This window comes from Salvelinus namaycush, chromosome 4 (genome assembly GCF_016432855.1).
Source record: "Salvelinus namaycush isolate Seneca chromosome 4, SaNama_1.0, whole genome shotgun sequence".
NCBI lineage: Eukaryota > Metazoa > Chordata > Actinopteri > Salmoniformes > Salmonidae > Salvelinus > Salvelinus namaycush.
The window spans coordinates 74,405,719-74,425,312 of NC_052310.1; the positions used below are offsets into that span (position 1 = coordinate 74,405,719).

General features: G+C 48.2%; 1 protein-coding gene across 1 annotated transcript in view; it reads left to right on the forward strand.

The window, feature by feature from the left end:
* The window catches only part of LOC120045996 (BAH and coiled-coil domain-containing protein 1-like), a 63,802-nt gene extending 45,525 nt beyond the window's left edge, over positions 1–18,277 (forward strand). Inside the window, exons 12-17 of the mRNA XM_038990913.1 lie at positions 2,619–2,785; positions 9,397–9,638; positions 15,883–16,118; positions 16,198–16,377; positions 17,555–17,955; positions 18,146–18,277. Of these exons, the coding sequence (XP_038846841.1) occupies positions 2,619–2,785; positions 9,397–9,638; positions 15,883–16,118; positions 16,198–16,377; positions 17,555–17,955; positions 18,146–18,262 (1,343 nt within the window). The 3' untranslated portion in view covers positions 18,263–18,277. The remainder of the gene's footprint in view (positions 1–2,618; positions 2,786–9,396; positions 9,639–15,882; positions 16,119–16,197; positions 16,378–17,554; positions 17,956–18,145) is intronic.
* The last annotated feature ends 1,317 nt before the right edge of the window (positions 18,278–19,594 follow it).

The window sequence follows — 19,594 nt, forward strand, 5'->3', positions numbered from 1 at the left end:
GTCTCATCCCTCCCTCCATCTCTCCCTCCCTCCATCTCTCCCTCCCTCCATCCCTCCATCTCTCCCTCCCTCCCTCAGTCCATATCTCCATCCCTCCCTCCCTCCATCTCTCCCTCCCTCCCTCAGTCCATCTCTCCATCCCTCTCTCCCTCCATCTCTCCCTCCCTCAGGCTCTGGAGTGTAGCTTGACTAATTAGAAGTTCTTGTTTAAAACAGTTCTAATTTAAACAATTCATATTTTCCCCTTGTCCCCCTGAGAGAACATGTTTTTATTTACACTTGTGTGTGCGTGTGTATAAACTGTTAAGTTATCCCAGACGAACCACACTGGCTGCGCTTTTCTCCATTTGTCCTTGTTTCTTCTTGTCATTTATAAAAGCCATGTAATGTTCTGTGTAATTCCTTCCTGATGACAGAATTAAGTGCAAATAATGATTAGGTGCGGCACAGCGTTGTGTGTGGCGGGAGGGCGGGCGGAAGGTACTAATCTGTGGCGGCCTTCCTCGGGGCGGCTAAACTAGGCCTGTTGATGTCAGCGGTGATGTCATCCAGTCAGGGGTAACCAGAGCCTCTCATTGGCCCAGAGATCTGACAGACGAGACTCCGCTGTCCTCTACCAACCAGGACAAGATACATTCTACCTTATTTCCTTCCTTCCTTCCTTCCTTCCTTCCTTCCTTCCTTCCTTCCTTCCTTCCTTCCTTCCTTCCTTCCTTCCTTCCTTCCTTCCTTCCTTCCTTCCTTCCTTCCTTCCTTCCTTCCTTCCTTCCTTCCTTCCTTCCTTCCTGTCTCTCTCTCTCTGTCTCTCTCTCTGTGTCTCTCTCTCTCTCTCTCTGAGGGTATTGGTTAATTAATTATTTAATTAACTCTCTCTTTATCCCACTCTTTCTCACTTTCCATCTCACTCACACGCGTTCTCTCCATCCCTTACTTTCAGTTCCTTCTCCCAGCCTTCCTCTCTTTTAATATATTATGTGTGCCCTGCCTGTTCTATGGTTTGAGCTTACACACAGCTTTGTAATATTGTAAGTGAATAGCCGTTCAGCTCCAGTGGTCCAGCTGTGAGTGGGTCAGTAGTAAAGCCAGACACTGCTCCTTATTGGCCAAGCAGACACACCCCTTTCTCTCTCTTGTTCTTCTATCATCCATCTCTCTCTTCTCTTCTGCTCTGTCGACTGGTCTAAATGTCTCTTGCTCACTCGCCTTCTCCTTCTTTCTCTTGCTATGCCCTCTCCCCCTCTCCCCCCCTCTCTCTCCCCCTCTCTCTTTCTCTTTCTCTTTTTTCAATGTAAGGACTTTATTGGCATATGTTTACTAAAGCAAGTGAAATAGATAATAAACAAAAGTGAAATAAACAATAAAAAAAATGTACAGTACACATTACACTCACAAAATTCCAAAATAATAAAGACATTTCCAATGTCATATTATGTGCAAATAGTTAAAGTACAAAAGGGAAAATAAATAAACATAAATATGGGTTGTATTTACAATCTCTCTCTCTCTCAATCTCTCTCTCTGACATGGACACAAAATTGGTTTGTGTCCATGTCAGTAATGAGGAGATGTAGGACAATAAATTCATACTTAGCCTCTTATTGCTTCTACTCCTCCTTCTCCTCTACCTTGTCCTCTCTTCTCCTCCTCTTTCTCCTCTGCCTCATCTTCCCTTCTCCTCCTTCTCCTCTACCTTGTCCTCTCTTCTCCTCCTCTTTCTCCTCTACCTTGTCCTCCCTTCTCCTCCTCCTTCTCCTCTACCTTGTCCTCCCTTCTCCTCCTCCTTCTCCTCTACCTCGTCCCCCTTTCTCTTCCTCCTCCTCCTCTGCCTCATCTTCCCTTCTCCTCCTCCTCTACCTTGTCCTCCCTTCTCGTCCTCCTTTCTCTTCTGCCTTATCTTCCCTTCTCCACCTATTTCTCCTCTGCCTCGTTCTCCCTTCTCCGCCTCCCTCCCTCCCTTTGTCTCTATCATCCTCTCTCTCCCTCTACTTTTCTCTTGTGCGCAGCAATTTGACTGTCTCTGCAGCTCGGCGAAATGAACCGGTGTGTGTGTGTGTGTGTGTGTGTGTGTGGGCTGGCTGGTCCCTCATGAATATTCTAGTTGATCTGCAGGCGGTGACAATGACAGAGTTAATGACAGTGATAGATGGAGAGACAGCACTCCTTTAGCACTCTCCCTCCTTCTTTCTCTCCGTCTGTCCACCTCTTTCCCTCTCACTCAGCCGGTGTGTGTGTGTGTGTGTGTGTGTGTGTGTGTGTGTGTGTGTGTGTGTGTGTGTGTGTGTGTCTGTGTGTGTGTGTGTGTGTCTGTGTGTGTCTGTGTGTGTCTGTGTGTGTCTGTGTGTGTCTGTGTGTGTCTGTGTGTGTCTGTGTGTGTGTCTGTGTGTGTGTCTGTGTGTGTGTCTGTGTGTGTGTCTGTGTGTGTCTGTGTGTGTCTGTCTGTGTGTGTCTGTCTGTGTGTGTCTGTCTGTGTGTGTCTGTCTGTCTGTCTGTCTGTCTGTCTGTCTGTCTGTCTGTGTCTGAATGCTATAACTTAGCTAACATTCACCTTGTTTGCCAATCACTTGTTTAGGGGGTGGCAATAGTAAAAAATAATGTCATTATCTTCTCTCTCTCCTCAGGAGAGGACGTTTTGACCTTTGACCTTAGTAGCCTGGCGACCCTGGCTGCGGCTCGCAGTCTGGAGCTTGGGGGAGGAGCTCCAGGGAGGGGGGAGGGGAAGCACTGTCCCGTCAGGAGGACCTTCAACCTGCGGCGGAAATGCAGCTGGACGCCTCGCCACGAGCCGGTATGTGTGTATGCCTAAACACACATAGAACTTTCCATACACATACAGAACTGAACACACACACTCAAATCTGCACACACAGACAGTCCTGTAGGTATACACACTTGTTTACTCAAACATATAATGCACATGTACAGAATATAACTGTACTGTATATACACAGAAACACAGTATATAACTGTACTGTATATACACAGCTACACAGTATATAACTGTGCTGTATATACACAGATACACAGTATATAACTGTATATACACAGATACACAGTAAATAATTGTACTATATATACACAGTATATAACGGTACTGTATATATATACAGTATATAACTGTACTATATATATATATATATATAAATATAAATATATACACAGATACACAGTATATAACTGTACTGTATATATACACACAGATACACAGTATATAACGGTAGTGTATAAATACACAGTATATAACGGTAGTGTACTGTATTTTTTATTTTATTTATTTAACTAGGCAAGTCAGTTAACTTCTTACGGCTGAGATCGGCTGAGATCCCGTTAACGGGATCGACTTGACAACAGCCAGTGAAAGTGCAGGGCGCCAAATTCAAAGAACAGAAATCTCATAATTAAAATTCCTCAAACATACAAGTATTTTACACCATTTTAAAGATAAACTTGTTGTTAATCCCACCACAGTGTACGATTTCAAAAAGGCTTTACGACGAAAGCACACCATCTGATTTTGTTAGGTCAGTACCTAGTCACAGAAAAACACAGCCATTTTTCCAGCCAAAGAGAGGAGTCACAAAAAGCAGAAATACAGATAAAATTAATCACTAACCTTTGATGATCTTCATCAGATGACACTCATAGGACTTCATGTTACACAATACATGTATGTTTTGTTCGATAAAGTTCATATTTATATCCAAAAATCTTAGTTTACATTGGCGCGTTATGTTCAGTAATGTTTTGCCTGCAAAACATCCAGTGATTTTGCAGAGAGCCACATCAATTTACAGAAATACTCATAATAAACATTGATAAAATATACAAGTGTTTAACATGGAACTTTAGATAAACTTCTCTTTAATGCAACCGCTGTGTCAGATTTAAAAAAAACTTTACGGAAAAAGCACACCATGCAATAATCTGAGTACGGCGCTCAGACACAAAAACAAGCCATACAGGTACCCGTCATGTTGTGGAGTCAACAGAAGTCAGAAATAGCATTATAAATATTCACTTACCTTTAAAAATATATATATTTCACCTTTATTTAACCAGGTAGGCTAGTTGAGAACAAGTACTCATTTGCAACTGCGACCTGGCCAAGATAAAGCATAGCAATTCGACACATACAACAACACAGAGTTACACATGGAATAAACAAAACATACAGTCAATAATACAGTAGAAAAATAAGTCTATATACAATGAGGTGTGACAATGAGCAAATGAGGTGAGATAAGGGAGGTAAAGGCAAAAAAGGACATGGTGGCGAGTGTAACGCTCGTGTAATGCCTCCTCCTCGGACGAGGAGGAGGAGTAAGGGTCGGACCAAAATGCAGCGTAGGTTGAATCCATAATGATTTATTATAACAAGACGAAACACGATGAACACTTGAATAAACTCAAAACAACAAAACGACGTAGACAGACCTGAACATGTGAACTTACATAAACACTAAGAACGCACGAACAGGAACAGACTACATACACGAACGAAAACAAAACAGTCCCGTGTGGTGCGACATACACAGACACGGAAGACAATCACCCACAAACAAACAGTGTGAACAGCCTACCTTTATATGGTTCTCAATCAGAGGAAACGTCAAACACCTGTCCCTGATTGAGAACCATATAAGGCTAATTACCAATGAACCTAAACATAGAAACACATAACATAGACTACCCACCCAGCTCACGTCCTGACCAACTAAACAAAGTAAAATAAAGGCAAATAAGGTCAGGAACGTGACAGTACCCCCCCCCCCAAGATGCGGACTCCGGCCGCATAACTGAACCTCAAGGGGAGGGTCTGGGTGGGCATCTGTCCGCGGTGGCGGCTCCGGCGCAGGACGAGGACACCACTCCACCATTGTCTTTGTCCCCCTCCTTAGCGTCCCTTGAGTGGCGACCCTCGCCCCCGACCATGGTCCATGAACCTTCACCAAAGCCCCTCCTAAATATAGACAACTCAGGACAGAGAGGTAGCTCAGGACAGAGAGGTAGCTCAGGATAGAGGGGTAGCTCAGGACAGAGAGGTAGCTCAGGACAGAGAGGTAGCTCAGGACAGAGAGGTAGCTCAGGACAGAGAGGTAGCTCAGGACAGAGGGGCAACACCGGACAGAGGGGCAACTCCGGACAGAGAGGCAACTCCGGACTAATGGCAGCTCCGGACTGCGTGGCAGCTCCGGACTGAGTGGCAGCTCCGGACTGAGTGGCAGCTCCGGACTGAGTGGCAGCTCCGGACTGAGTGGCAGCTCCGGACTGTAGGGCAGCTCATGACTGTAGGGCAGCTCATGACTGTAGGGCAGCTCATGACTGTAGGGCAGCTCATGACTGTAGGGCAGCTCATGACTGTAGGACAGCTCTGGCGGATCCTGGCTGACTGACGGCTCTGGCGGATCCTGGCTGACTGGCTCTGGCGGATCCTGGCTGGCTGGCTCTGGCGGCTCATGGCTGGCTCTGGCGGCTCTGGCTGCTCATGGCTGGCTGGCGGCTCTGGCTGCTCATGGCTGGCTGGCGGCTCTGGCTGCTCATGGCTGGCTGGCGGCTCTGGCTGCTCATGGCTGGCTGGCGGCTCTGGCTGCTCATGGCTGGCTGGCGGCTCTGGCTGCTCATGGCTGGCTGGCGGCTCTGGCTGCTCATGGCTGGCTGGCGGCTCATGGCTGGCTGGCGGCTCTTGCTGCTCATGGCTGGCTGGCGGCTCTTGCTGCTCATGGCTGGCTGGCGGCTCTTGCTGCTCATGGCTGGCTGGCGGCTCTTGCTGCTCATGGCTGGCTGGCGGCTCTGGCTGCTCATGGCTGGCTGGCGGCTCTGGCTGCTCATGGCTGGCTGGCGGCTCATGGCTGGCTGGCGGCTCTTGCTGCTCATGGCTGGCTGGCGGCTCTTGCTGCTCATGGCTGGCTGGCGGCTCTTGCTGCTCATGGCTGGCTGGCGGCTCTTGCTGCTCATGGCTGGCTGGCGGCTCTGGCTGCTCATGGCTGGCTGGCGGCTCTGACTGCTCATAGCTGGCTGGCGGCTCTGGCTGCTCATGGCTGGCTGGCGGCTCTGGCTGCTCCTGTCTGGCGGAAGGCTCTGGCTGTTCCTGTCTGGCGGAAGGCTCTGGCGGCTCCTGTCTGGCGGACGGCTCTGGCAGCTCCTGTCTGGCGGACGGCTCTAGCGGCTCCTGTCTGGCAGATGGCTCTGAAGGCTCATGACAGACGGGCGGCTTTGAAGGCTCAGTACAGACGGGCGGCTTTGCAGGCTCAGTACAGACGGGCGGCTTTGAAGGCTCAGTACAGACGGGCAGTTCATGCGGCGCTTGGCAGACAGACATTTCAGACGGCGTTGGGCAGACGGGCAGTTCAGGCGCCGTTGGGCAGATGGGCAGTTCAGGCGCCGTTGGGCAGACGGGCAGTTCAGGCGCCGCTGGGCAGACGGCAGACTCTGGCCGGCTGAGGCGCACTGTAGGCCTAGTGCGTGGTGCCGGAACTGGAGGTACCGGGCTAAGGACACGCACCTTCAGGCTAGTGCGGGGAGCAGCAACAGGACGCACAGGACTCTGGAGGCGCACAGGAGTCTTAGTGCGTGGTGGAGGCACTGGGGGTAATGGGCAGGAGACACGCACCATAGGGCTAGTGCGTGGAGGAGGAACAGGGCTCTGGAGACACACAGGAGGCTTGGTGCGTGGTGCCGGCACTGGTGGTACTGGGCTGGGGCGGGGACGTGGCGCCGGATATACCGGACCATGCAGGCGTACTGGCTCCCTTGAGCACTGAGCCTGCCCAACCTTACCTGGTTGTATGCTCCCCGTAGCCCGCCCAATGCGGGGAGGTGGAATAACCCGCACTGGGCTGTGTATGCGAACCGGGGACACCATGCGTAAGGCTGGTGCCATGTATGCCGGCCCGAGGAGACGCACTGGTGGCCAGATGCGTTGGGCCGGCTTCATGACATCCGGCTCAATACTCAATCTAGCCCTGCCTGTGCGGGGAGGTGGAATAACCCGCACCGGGCTATGCACACGTACAGGAGACACCGTGCGCTCTACCGCATAACACGGTGTCTGCCCGTACACTCGCTCTCCACGGTAAGCTCGGGGAGTTGGCGCAGGTCTCCTACCTGACTTCGCCACACTCCCTTGTAGCCTCCCCCCAATAAATTTTTGGGCTTGACTCACCGGTTTCCAGCCTCGCTTCCGTGCTGCCTCCTCATACCACCGCCTCTCGGCTTTAGCTGCCTCCAGCTCTTCACGAGGGCGGCAATATTCTCCTGGCTGTGCCCATGGACCTTTTCCGTCCAATATTTCCTCCCATGTCCATGAATCCTGCGATCGCTGTTGCTCTCTCCCACGCCGCTTGGTCCTAGGTTGGTGGGTGATTCTGTAACGCCCGTCTAATGCCTCCTCCTCGGACAAGGAGGAGGAGTAAGGGTCGGACCAAAATGCAGCGTAGGTTGAATCCATAATGATTTATTATAACAAGACGAAACACGATGAACACTTGAATAAACTCAAAACAACAAAACGACGTAGACAGACCTGAACATGTGAACTTACATAAACACTAAGAACGCACGAACAGGAACAGACTACATACACGAACGAAAACAAAACAGTCCCGTGTGGTGCGACATACACAGACACGGAAGACAATCACCCACAAACAAACAGTGTGAACAGCCTACCTTTATATGGTTCTCAATCAGAGGAAACGTCAAACACCTGTCCCTGATTGAGAACCATATAAGGCTAATTACCAATGAACCTAAACATAGAAACACATAACATAGACTACCCACCCAGCTCACGTCCTGACCAACTAAACAAAGTAAAATAAAGGCAAATAAGGTCAGGAACGTGACAGCGAGGTAAATACAATATAGCGAGTAAAACACTAGAATGGTAGATTTGCAGTGGAAGAATGTGCAAAGTAGAAATAGAAATAATGGGGTGCAAAGGAGCAAAATAAATAAATAAATACAGTAGGGGAAGAGGTAGTTGTTTGGGCAGTATTATAGATGGGCTATGTACAGGTGCAGTAATCTGTGAGCTGCTCTGACAGCTGGTGCTTAAAGCTAGTGAGGGAGATAAGTGTTTCCAGCTTCAGAGATATTTGCAGTTCGTTCCAGTCATGGGCAGCAGAGAACTTGAAGGAAAGACGACCAAAGTAGGAATTGGCTGTGGGGGTAACCAGTGAGATATGCCTGCTGGAGCGCGTGCTACGAGTGGGTGCTGTTATGGTGACCAGTGAGCTGAGATAAGGCGGGGCTTTACCTAGCAGAGACTTGTAGATAACCTGTAGCCAGTGGGTTTGGCGACGAGTATGAAGCGAGGGCCAACCAACGAGAGCGTACAGGTCGCAATAGTGGGTAGTGTATGGGGCTTTGGTGACAAAACGGATGGCACTGTGATAGACTGCATCCAGTTTGTCGAGTAGAGTGTTGGAGGCTATTTTATAGATGACATCACCGAAGTCGAGGATCGGTAGGATGGTCAGTTTTACGAGGGCATGTTTGGCAGCATGAGTGAAGGATGCTTTGTTGCGATATAGGAAGCCGATTCTAGATTTATTTTGGATTGGAGATGCTTAACATAAATCTTCAATAATGTTTTAACCGGAGAATTCCTTTGTCTTTAGAAACGAAAAGGAACGCAGCTACCTCTCATGGGGGCGCGCCTGAGTGAGCTCATGGCACTCTGCCAGACACCTGGTTGAAACAGCTCTCATACCCTCATCCTTCACAGTAGAAGCCTGAAACAAGGTTCTACAGACTGTTGACATCTAGTGGAAGCCTTAGGAAGTGCAATATGACCCCATAGACACTGTATATTGGATAGGCAAACCTACAAACCTCAGATTTCCCACTTCCTGTTTGGATTTTGTTCTCAGGTTTTTGCCTGCCATATGAGTTCTGTTATACTCACAGACATCAATCAAACAGTTTTAGAAACTTCAGAGTGTTTTCCATCCAAATCTACTAATAATATGCATATCTTAGCTTCTGGGCCTGAGTAGCAGGCAGTTTACTCTGGGCACCTTATTCATCTAAGCTACTCAATATTGCACCCAGCCATAAGAAGTTAAGAACAAATGTCAGCTCGGGAATTCGATCTTGCAACCTTTCGGTTACTAGTCCAACGCTCTAACCACTAGGCTACGCTGCCGCTAACCACTAGGCTACACAGATACACAGTATATAACGGTACTGTACATACATGTTAAAACACAGTATATAACTGTACTATATATATATATACACAGATATACAGTATACACTGTACAGTATATACATAGATACACAGTATATAACTGTACTGTATATACACACAGATACACAAGCTACATTTTCTATGTACCATCACACAGTACTGTCCATTTACAATCTACTATATACTTCATGTCTATCTGTCTGCAGATGTGTCCGGTGAAGGGTGTCATGGAGACGGTGGATGGAGCGGAGCTAGCGATACGAGTCCAGCTAGCGGAGATCCAGAGACGTTACAAAGAGAAACAGAGAGAACTGACAAAGCTGCAGAGAAAACATGACCGCCAGAAAGCAGAGACCTCTCACAGCCCTGCTCGCAGAGGGCCCGGTCGCCCCAGGAAACGCAAGTCTATCTCCAGTCCCAGCGCCTCAGACGGCCCCAAGAGACTTAGGCGAGTGTCTCCGCAGGGATTCTCCTATCAATTTATTCACGTATACAAGTTTCAAGTTTTAATGTCACATGCACAAATACAGTGAAATCCCTTTCTTGCAAACTCAAAACCCAACAATGCAATAATCAATAACAATGTATTACTAGAAAAAAACACACGAGAAATAAGAATAAGAAATATGAAATATAAAGTAAGTAACTAAGCATACTATATACAGGACATATTTGAAAAGTCAGTTCAAATAACATATGTACATTTGCAGGCATACTGGAGTGATGGAAGTAGATATAGGGCGATTAGGCAACAGGATATATGATAAACAGAGTAGCAGCAGCTTGTATGTTAGTGGGTGTGTGGGTCTGTGGAGTCAGTATAAATGTCTGTGCATATTATGTGTGAGTGAGCAGATGATGGAGTGAGTGACAGTGTGTGTGTGGACTGTGTGTGTGTGTGTGTGTGTTGGAGTGACACTGTGTGTGTGAGTATTTAGGGCCTTGTGAATGTGCATAGAGAGTGCAAATATTGAAATTAAAGGTCAATAAAGATACAAGGTAAACTCGGTCCATGTAGCTATTTTGTTAGCTATTTATCAGTTGTATTGCTTGTAGACAGAAGCTGTTCAAGAGCCTGTTGGTGTCAGACTTGATGCACCGGTACCTCTTGCCGTGCAGCAACAGAGAATATAGTCTATGGCTTGGGTGGTTGGGGTCATGGACGATTTTCCGGCCTTCTTTTCACATCACCTGATATAGAGGTCCTGGATGGCAGGGAGCTCGGTCCCGGTGATGTACTGGGCTGTCCTCACAACCCTCTGTAGCGCCATGCGATCGAGGGCGGTGCTGTTGCCATACCAAGCAATGATGCAGCCAGTCAATACACTCTCAATTGTACAGCTGTAGAACCTTTTAAGGATTTGAGGGCCCACGCCAAACTTGTTCAACCTCCTCAGAGGGAAGAGGCACTGTCGTGCCTTCTTCATGACTGTGTGTGTGTTTGGACCACTTTAAGTCTTTAGTGATTAGAGGAACATGAAGCTGTTTACATGCTCTACTGTCGCCCTGTTGGTGTGGATGGGGACATGCTCGCTCCTACGTTTTCTGTAGTCCACGATCAGCTCCTTGGTCTTGCTGACGTTGATGGTGAAGTTGTTGCTCCGGCACCACACTGCCAGGTCACTGACCTCCTCCCTCTCGGCTGATTCATCGTTGCCGATGATCAGGCCTACTACTGTCGTGTCGTCAGGGAACTTGATAATGGTGTTGGAGTCGTGCGTGGCCACACAATCGTGGTTGAATAAGGAGTACAGGAGGGGACTAAGCACACACCCCTGTGGGGCTCCTGTGTTAAGGGCCAGTGTGGTGGAAGTGATGTTGCCTACCCTCACCACCTCAGGTTGGCCCGTCACGAAGTCCAGGGTCCAATTGCAGAGGGAGGTGTTCAGACCCAGAGTCCTAAGCTTGGTGACGAGTTGTTGTCAATGAACAGCATTCTCACATAGTTATTCATCTTGTCTAGGTGGTTGAGTGCAGTGTGGAGAGCAATTGAGATTGCGTCATCTATGGATCTGTTGGGGTGGTATGCAAATTAGAGTGGGTCTAAGGTATCTGGGATGGTGGAGTTAATGTGAGCCATAACCAGCCTCTCAAAGCACTTCATGATTACAGAAGTGAGTGCTACAGGGCAGTAATCATTGTGGCATGAAGCCTTGATTGTGGTCATTTTAAAACATGTGGGGATTACAGACTGGGACAAGGAGAGGTTGAAAATTACCGTGAATATGCCTGCAAGCTGTTCTGCGCATGCTCTGAGAACGCACCCTGGAATACCGTCGGGGCCCGTGGCCTTGCTGGTGTTGCCCTGATTAATGACCCTAAAGGTGTGACGGCCTTCACGCCAGGATCAATGTTGTTGTCAAAGCGTGCATAAAATGCATTGAGTTTGTCTGGTAGAGAGGCATCATTGGGCAGATCATGGTTGGATCTTCCTTTGTAATCCGTAGTAGACTGTAGCCCCTGCCACATGTGGCAGGTGTCAGAGCCTGTGTAATTTGATTTCACCTTATTCCTATATTGTCCTTTTACTCGTTTGATGACTCTGTGGAGGTCATAGCGGGCCTTCTTGTACTTATTCCTGTCTTCGGCCGTAGACTCGAGTTGTCCACGATAGCTCTGTGTGTGGTAGTCCTGTCCTTTAGTTTAGCACCAACTTGGTGTTAATCCAGGGCTTTTGATTGGGGAAGCGGCGAACCTTCACCGTAGGTACAACGTCGCTGATGCATTTTCTATTGAAGCAGGTGACTGAGATGGTTAGCTCGGATAGATGAGTCGAAGTAGAAGCCGGAACTGGGGTAAGTAACTGCCGATCTGATGTTCAAAGTTCTTGTCGGTTGTAAGAAATAATAGAGGATACATTACAGGAAATAGAGTCAAAATAAAGAACAAAATAATCACAGAAAAGCTGTCTTGGGTCAGAGCTCGTAAAACGACAGCCATCCAGTACGACGCCATCTTGGTTTTTCCTTATATATAGGACTCATAGAAATATTGTTGCCTGAGATGAACCCTGTTGAGCTTCTTTATAAGAGGAACTGCTGCCTCTCTCTCTCTCTCTTACACACGCACACATGCACACCATATTTATCACTCCATTGATCATGTCCTGACCCCCTCTCACCCTCAGCACATATTAATATGGACAAAGTCCCCATGTAGACTTATCACAGTGATGAATGACTCTACAACCCCCTCTTCTTACACACACACACACACACACACACACACACACACACACACACACACACACACACACACACACACACACACACACACACACACACACACACACACACACACACACACACACCATTACAAAGCAAATCCCCTAATGCCCTACACAGTGTTAAATTCCAGTGTTAGGTCATCATATTGATGGATGTGTTTTCTGGCTGTGCTCCACCTATGATAGCGTGATAAACTGATTAAACAAGCACAACGTTTATCACGGTTACCACAGTGATTACAACACACTAATGAAAAATGACAACACACACACAAACCCACAGATGACACACACACACACACACAACACACACATCCCATATTTGTTTAATTACTGGAGCTGGCTGGTATGTGACAGGGTGTATTTTTTTATTAATTAATTAATGCGTGTAGTATCATTAGTGTATTCCTTAATCTTTGAGAGAGAGACAGAGTGTGAGAGAGAGAGAGAGAGAGTTTCTCTAGCAACTGGTCTCTTGGTGGCAGTACTTGTTGGTATCGGTGTTGGAGAGAGGAAAAAGGGGAAGGCTGTTGTTATAGTAATTACATTCTCTGTTGATTTTACATCATTCTACATCAACCAACTGCCCTTGTCCCCTCTTCACATACTCTCCTTCCAGTGAGGATGTGACTGAGGGCTATCGCTGGGGCTTAGGGACTGACTGGGGGTCAAAGGTTGAAAGGAGAGGTCAGGGGGTGATGGTGACAGACAGGTTAGGGCTGGGCCATGGAGAGTTGATGTGTGGGATGGGTAGGGTTGCAAAATTCCGGAAACTTTCAATAAATTCCCTGGATTTCCTGCTTATTCCGTACGGATTCCAGGAATCCTCCAACCGGGATTTCAGGAAAACCAGGGAATTTATTGATGGTTCCCGGAATTTTGCAACCCAAGGTTTTAGTGATGTGGCAGTTTGTTAGGAGGAGTTTAGGGGGGTTCAGGAAGCTGGCTTCTCTGTAGATCCTGACTTCAGCAGGAAGCTGGCTTCTCTGTAGATCCTGACTTCAGCAGGAAGCTGGCTTCTCTGTAGATCCTGACTTCAGCAGGAAGCTGGCTTCTCTGTAGATCCTGACTTCAGCAGGAAGCTGGCTTCTCTGTAGATCCTGACTTCAGCAGGAAGCTGGCTTCTCTGTAGATCCTGACCTCAGCAGGAAGCTGGCTTCTCTGTAGATCCTGACTTCAGCAGGAAGGTGGCTTCTCTGTAGATCCTGACTTCAGCAGGAAGGTGGCTTCTCTGTAGATCCTGACTTCAGCAGGAAGCTGGCTTCTCTGTAGATCCTGACCTCAGCAGGAAGCTTGCTTCTCTGTAGATCCTGACTTCAGCAGGAAGCTGGCTTCTCTGTAGATCCTGACTTCAGCAGGAAGCTGGCTTCTCTGTAGATCCTGACCTCAGCAGGAAGCTTGCTTCTCTGTAGATCCTGACTTCAGCAGGAAGCTGGCTTCTCTGTAGATCCTGACTTCAGCAGGAAGCTGGCTTCTCTGTAGATCCTGACTTCAGCAGGAAGGTGGCTTCTCTGTAGATCCTGACTTCAGCAGGAAGCTGGCTTCTCTGTAGATCCTGACCTCAGCAGGAAGCTTGCTTCTCTGTAGATCCTGACTTCAGCAGGAAGCTGGCTTCTCTGTAGATCCTGACTTCAGCAGGAAGCTGGCTTCTCTGTAGATCCTGAATTCAGCAGGAAGCTGGCTTCTCTGTAGATCCTGACTTCAGCAGGAAGCTGGCTTCTCTGTAGATCCTGACCTCAGCAGGAAGGTGGCTTCTCTGTAGATCCTGACTTCAGCAGGAAGCTGGCTTCTCTGTAGATCCTGACTTCAGCAGGAAGCTGGCTTCTCTGTAGATCCTGACTTCAGCAGGACGCTGGCTTCTCTGTAGATCCTGACTTCAGCAGGAAGCTGGCTTCTCTGTAGATCCTGAATTCAGCAGGAAGCTGGCTTCTCTGTAGATCCTGACTTCAGCAGGAAGCTGGCTTCTCTGTAGATCCTGACTTCAGCAGGAAGCTGGCTTCTCTGTAGATCCTGACCTCAGCAGGAAGCTGGCTTCTCTGTAGATCCTGACTTCAGCAGGAAGCTGGCTTCTCTGTAGATCCTGACTTCAGCAGATCAGTGTTGCCTTTCTTTTTGTCTGACTGTCTGAGATAACAACTCAACCAGGTAGTATTTCTCTCAGGTTTCACATTACCCATCCTATCTTCCCCTCCTCTTTTCATGCTCCTCCTTTCCTCCACTCATTCCCTGCTTAATCCTCTCCTCTCCCGTCTCCCTTTGCTCCTTCCCCAACTCTATCTATTTCCCTCCTTTCTTCCTCCTCCCTGCCTCCCTCCCCCTCCCTGCATCCATCCATCCCTGCCTCCCTTCTTTCTTCCTCCCTCCCTCCGTCATTTAATCCTCCCTGCCTTCCTTCTCCCTCCCTCCCATCTCCTTCCCTCCCGCCTCCTTCCTTCTCTTTTCCTTGAAGGGAGATGCTGAGCTCTGAGGGAATATAGGATTCACCTGCCTCAGACACCAGCTGCTCATAGCAGAGTGTGTGTGGATGTGTGTGGATGTGTGTGTGTGTGTGTGTGTGTGTGTGTGTGTGTGTGTGTGTGTGTGTGTGTGTGTGTGTGTGTGTGTGTGTGTGTGTGTGTGTGTTTGTCTATGTGCGCATTTGAGAGAGTAAAAGAGAGACAGAGAGACAGAGACTGGGAGGGAAAGAGAGAGAGGTGGTAGAGAGAGAACCTGAGAGGAGGTGGATAGAAAGAGAAAGAGGGTAGTGGAGCAGTGGTGTTCAATAGAGGTGTTCATTCATCCAGCCCTGGAGCAGGGAGTGGTGGTGTTCAATAGAGGTGTTCATCCATCCAGCCCTGGAGCAGGGAGTGGTGGTGTTCAATAGAGGTGTTCATTCATCCAGCCCTGGAGCAGGGAGTGGTGGTGTTCAATAGAGGTGTTCATCCATCCAGCCCTGGAGCAGGGAGTGGTGGTGTTCAATAGAGGTGTTCATCCATCCAGCCCTGGAGCTTAGGTCAATGGACAGACTCCCCCTGAGACTGCCTTGTCTCTCTCTCTCTCTTTCTCCCTCCAACTCTCACCTTCCTGCCTCCCTTCTCTCTCTGTTTTTCTTTCAGTAGCTGCCAGCTATTTTCCATTTTTCTTGTGGTTATTCATCAGGGTCTCATATTCACACTCCTCTTGGATATTTCAGAGTTTACCGACAGAAGGCTTTCCCTTCCAAACACAGCGTCCGCCCTGGAAAGGAACCCCCCTCTCTCTCTCTACTCATCAAAGGCTAGACAGAGAGAAGGAGAAAACGGGAGAAAGTAAAAGAGCTCTTGTGAGAGGTATAGATGGCAAAGACCAGATGACCTGTTACCGTTTCTTTGATCTCCTTTGTTTTTTGTTTGTTTGTTTGTTTCTAAAATCCAACCTCTCTCTTCTTCGTGTATTTGTCTCTCCATCTTTTCTAAAAATCCAACTTTCTCTTCTTTGTGTTTTTCAGGGCGGAGAATTATGAATCAGAAGGGGGCGGAGAGAAGCGGAGGAAGACGATGACTAATCATGGCTTCCTCACGAGGAGGAGAGGTCGTCCCAGCCTGAGCTCCCGACTAGCACGGAGGGTGACCCAGCTGAAGCAGAAGGTTGTGGCCCAGAGAGGTACACCGTCAGGGAGCATGCACTGCCGCAGACGGGACCCTAGATCTGGAGCCCATGCAAACTGCAGAGGGAGTGACACAGGTAAAACACAAACACACGTAAACCTTGTACCACATACACTCCCTGACACTAACACACCCATCTCTCCATGTTCACCCAGCAGCCGATACATCCAGTAACCAGCAAGACTGGGTGCCCAATCAGGGGGTGAGGAGAAGGAGAGGTCGACCAAGGGTCAAACTGGGCGGACCTTCGACCAGAGTCCTCCGCAGAGGAGGTGTGGCCTCTGTGAAGCAGGAAATGAACGAGGGGAAGAGCAACAGCGAGTGCTCAGGCCAGGGTAAGTTACGTCTCAGTGAGATGTCTCCCGGCTGTGTGTGTGTGTGTTTGTTAGAGAGTGAGATGTCTTCCATCACGGTGGCCTCCTCTCACTTCCCGGCTCGTCTGTCACACCATTAAAACCGTTAATGGCTGCCCACTGGCATGCTGCCCCCAAAACCACACTGTAACGTGAACCCCAATATCGCCTCTTTTAGAATGTCACACCCCTGTCGCCCCTCCTTCACCCCCTCAACCCAACCAGTAGAGACGCAATGTCCCCCCTTCCCCAATAATGTCAAATTGATGTGGCCCTATTGTGTACATCCTGTGTGTGTGTGTACGTGTGTGTGAGAGAGTGTTGACGAGAACGTTGTGTAAATGTCAAGTGTGTCAGCAACGTCTCGACACCCGACACGACCCCTTTAGTCAGCCACACACAGCTGCCAATAAAGATCTGATATGTGAGTGTGTATGAGTGTGTGCGTGTGTGTGCTTGCATTTGTGTCTGTGTGTGTGTACTGATGTTTGTCTGTCCATGAGAAAGACAGGACCATTGGGTTTCCTTGACCGCAGTTATTGAAAAGGCCATAGATTTCTGGGTGGCCAACTGACCATAGTAGTGTGTTCTACAGTATATACATATATATACAGAGAGGCAGTGAAGACAAACAGTGTATATATATATTAATATATATTAATTAATATATATATATACACTGTTTGTCTTCACTGCCTCTCTGTGCTGTGTGATAGTTTGTGTGGTGTCTTCACTGCCTCTCTGTGCTGTGTGATAGTTTGTGTGGTGTCTTCACTGCCTCTCTGTGCTATGTGATAGTTTGTGTGGTGTCTTCACTGCCTCTCTGTGCTGTGTGATAGTTTGTGTGGTGTCTTCACTGCCTCTCTGTGCTGTGTGATAGTTTATGTGGTGTCTTCACTGCCTCTCTGTGCTGTGTGATAGTTTGTGTGGTGTCTTCACTGCCTCTCTGTGCTGTGTGATAGTTTATGTGGTGTCTTCACTGCCTCTCTGTGCTGTGTGATAGTTTGTTGCCTAAAGGGTAAAGGTAAAGGCCACTGAGTTATTTTACGATATAGCTACTCTACACTGTCATCAGATAGAGCCTGAGATTGAGATGGTCGTGCCACAACTGATCTCCAGACAGTTTCTAATGTATTATATTGATCCCTTGATCCCACAGAGGAGGAAGAGGAGAGGCGCTATGACAGCGACGAAGGACTCAATGACGTAAATACAACGATACCATCCTCCAAAGACACGACAACAAACTCTGCTGCGACTGGCCCAGCCGCTAAGCTTCAAGCCATTCAGAAAGCCAGGAGCAAGGAGGAGAGGCAAGGTGATGATGTGAGCATGCCCAGTGTGGCACTGATGAGGAGAGGAGCCCCCTGCAGGCCGGGCCCTGCTACTGCAGATGGGAGATGCCCAGAGCTCCAGGAGCCACAAGGGGCTAGGAGAGAACCTGTACCTAGCTGGAGGGTCTCGTTAGTGGGCAACAGCCTCCAGGACAGCAGGGGGGTCCAGGGACCAGTGGCGGAGGCCAAGAGGAAGATCTCGGGACAACAAAGCTTTCTGGGAAAGGTGAGGCGGGGAGAATGGAAGGACCCGTGGAGGGGTGTCTCTATGTTCATCAAAAATGGCTTCCTCCTCTGTTAAAATCTCCCTCAACTACTTGAGACAGTTAAGATGCACGTGTTACAGTGTCTCCCTAGCTACATGGTGATCATGATCATTGTCTATAATACTAACCTGTCCTGTGTGGTTTTTCAAGAGGAGAGGCTGCTGGCTGGAGACTGAAACCCAGAGAGAGGACACCACCAGGGGCAGGAGGAGCAGGAAGAAGCAGGTGGGGATGGAGGTCAGAATGGGCATGGTGGAGGGGGGATAGGGGCAACCAGAAAGAGGCAGTGAGGAACAGGAAATGACAGTTGGTGGCGAGGTCGAATCCTGAGTAGAAACAACAGGGAGAGTACAGTAGAAGAGAAAGGTGGCGTGACTAGAGGGCATTCAGATCAGCGGCAGTTGAAACAGTGATGATGTTAGGCAGTTGTAACAGAGAATATGTTAGGCAGTTGGAACAGAGATGATGTTAGGCAGTTGTAACAGAGAATATGTTAGGCAGTTGGAACAGAGATGATGTTAGGCAGTTGGAACAGTGATGATGTTAGGCAGTTGGAACAAAGATGATGTTAGGCAGTTGAAACAGAGATGATGTTAGGCAGTTGTAACAGAGATGATGTTAGGCAGTTGTAACAGTGATGATGTTAGGCAGTTGGAACAGTGATGATGTTAGGCAGTTGGAACAGTGATGATGTTAGGCAGTTGGAACAGAGATGATGTTAGGCAGTTGGAATAGTGATGATGTTAGGCAGTTGGAACAGAGATGATGTTAGGCAGTTGTAACAGTGATGATGTTGGGCAGTTGGAACAGTGATGATGTTAGGCAGTTGGAACAGAGATGATGTTAGGCAGTTGGAACAGTGATGATGTTAGGCAGTTGGAACAGTGATGATGTTAGGCAGTTGGAACAGTGATGATGTTAGGCAGTTGGAACAGAGATGATGTTAGGCAGTTGTAACAGAGATTATGTTAGGCAGTTGGAACAGATATGATGTTAGGCAGTTGGAACAGAGATGATGTTAGGCAGTTGTAACAGTGATGATGTTAGGCAGTTGGAACAGATATGATGTTAGGCAGTTGGAACAGAGATTATGTTAGGCAGTTGGAACAGTGATGATGTTAGGCAGTTGGAACAGAGATGATGTTAGGCAGTTGGAACAGAGATGATGTTAGGCAGTTGTAACAGTGATGATGTTAGGCAGTTGGAACAGATATGATGTTAGGCAGTTGGAACAGAGATTATGTTAGGCAGTTGGAACAGTGATGATGTTAGGCAGTTAGAACAGTGATGATGTTAGGCAGTTGAAACAGTGATGATGTTAGGCAGTTGGAACAGAGATGATGTTAGGCAGTTGAAACAGTGATGATGTTAGGCAGTTGGAACAGAGATGATGTTAGGCAGTTGTAACAGAGATGATGTTAGGCAGTTGGAACAGATATGATGTTAGGCAGTTGTAACAGAGATGATGTTAGGCAGTTGGAACAGATATGATGTTAGGCAGTTGAAACAGTGATGATGTTAGGCAGTTGGAACAGAGATTATGTTAGGCAGTTGGAACAGTGATGATGTTAGGCAGTTGGAACAGAGATGATGTTAGGC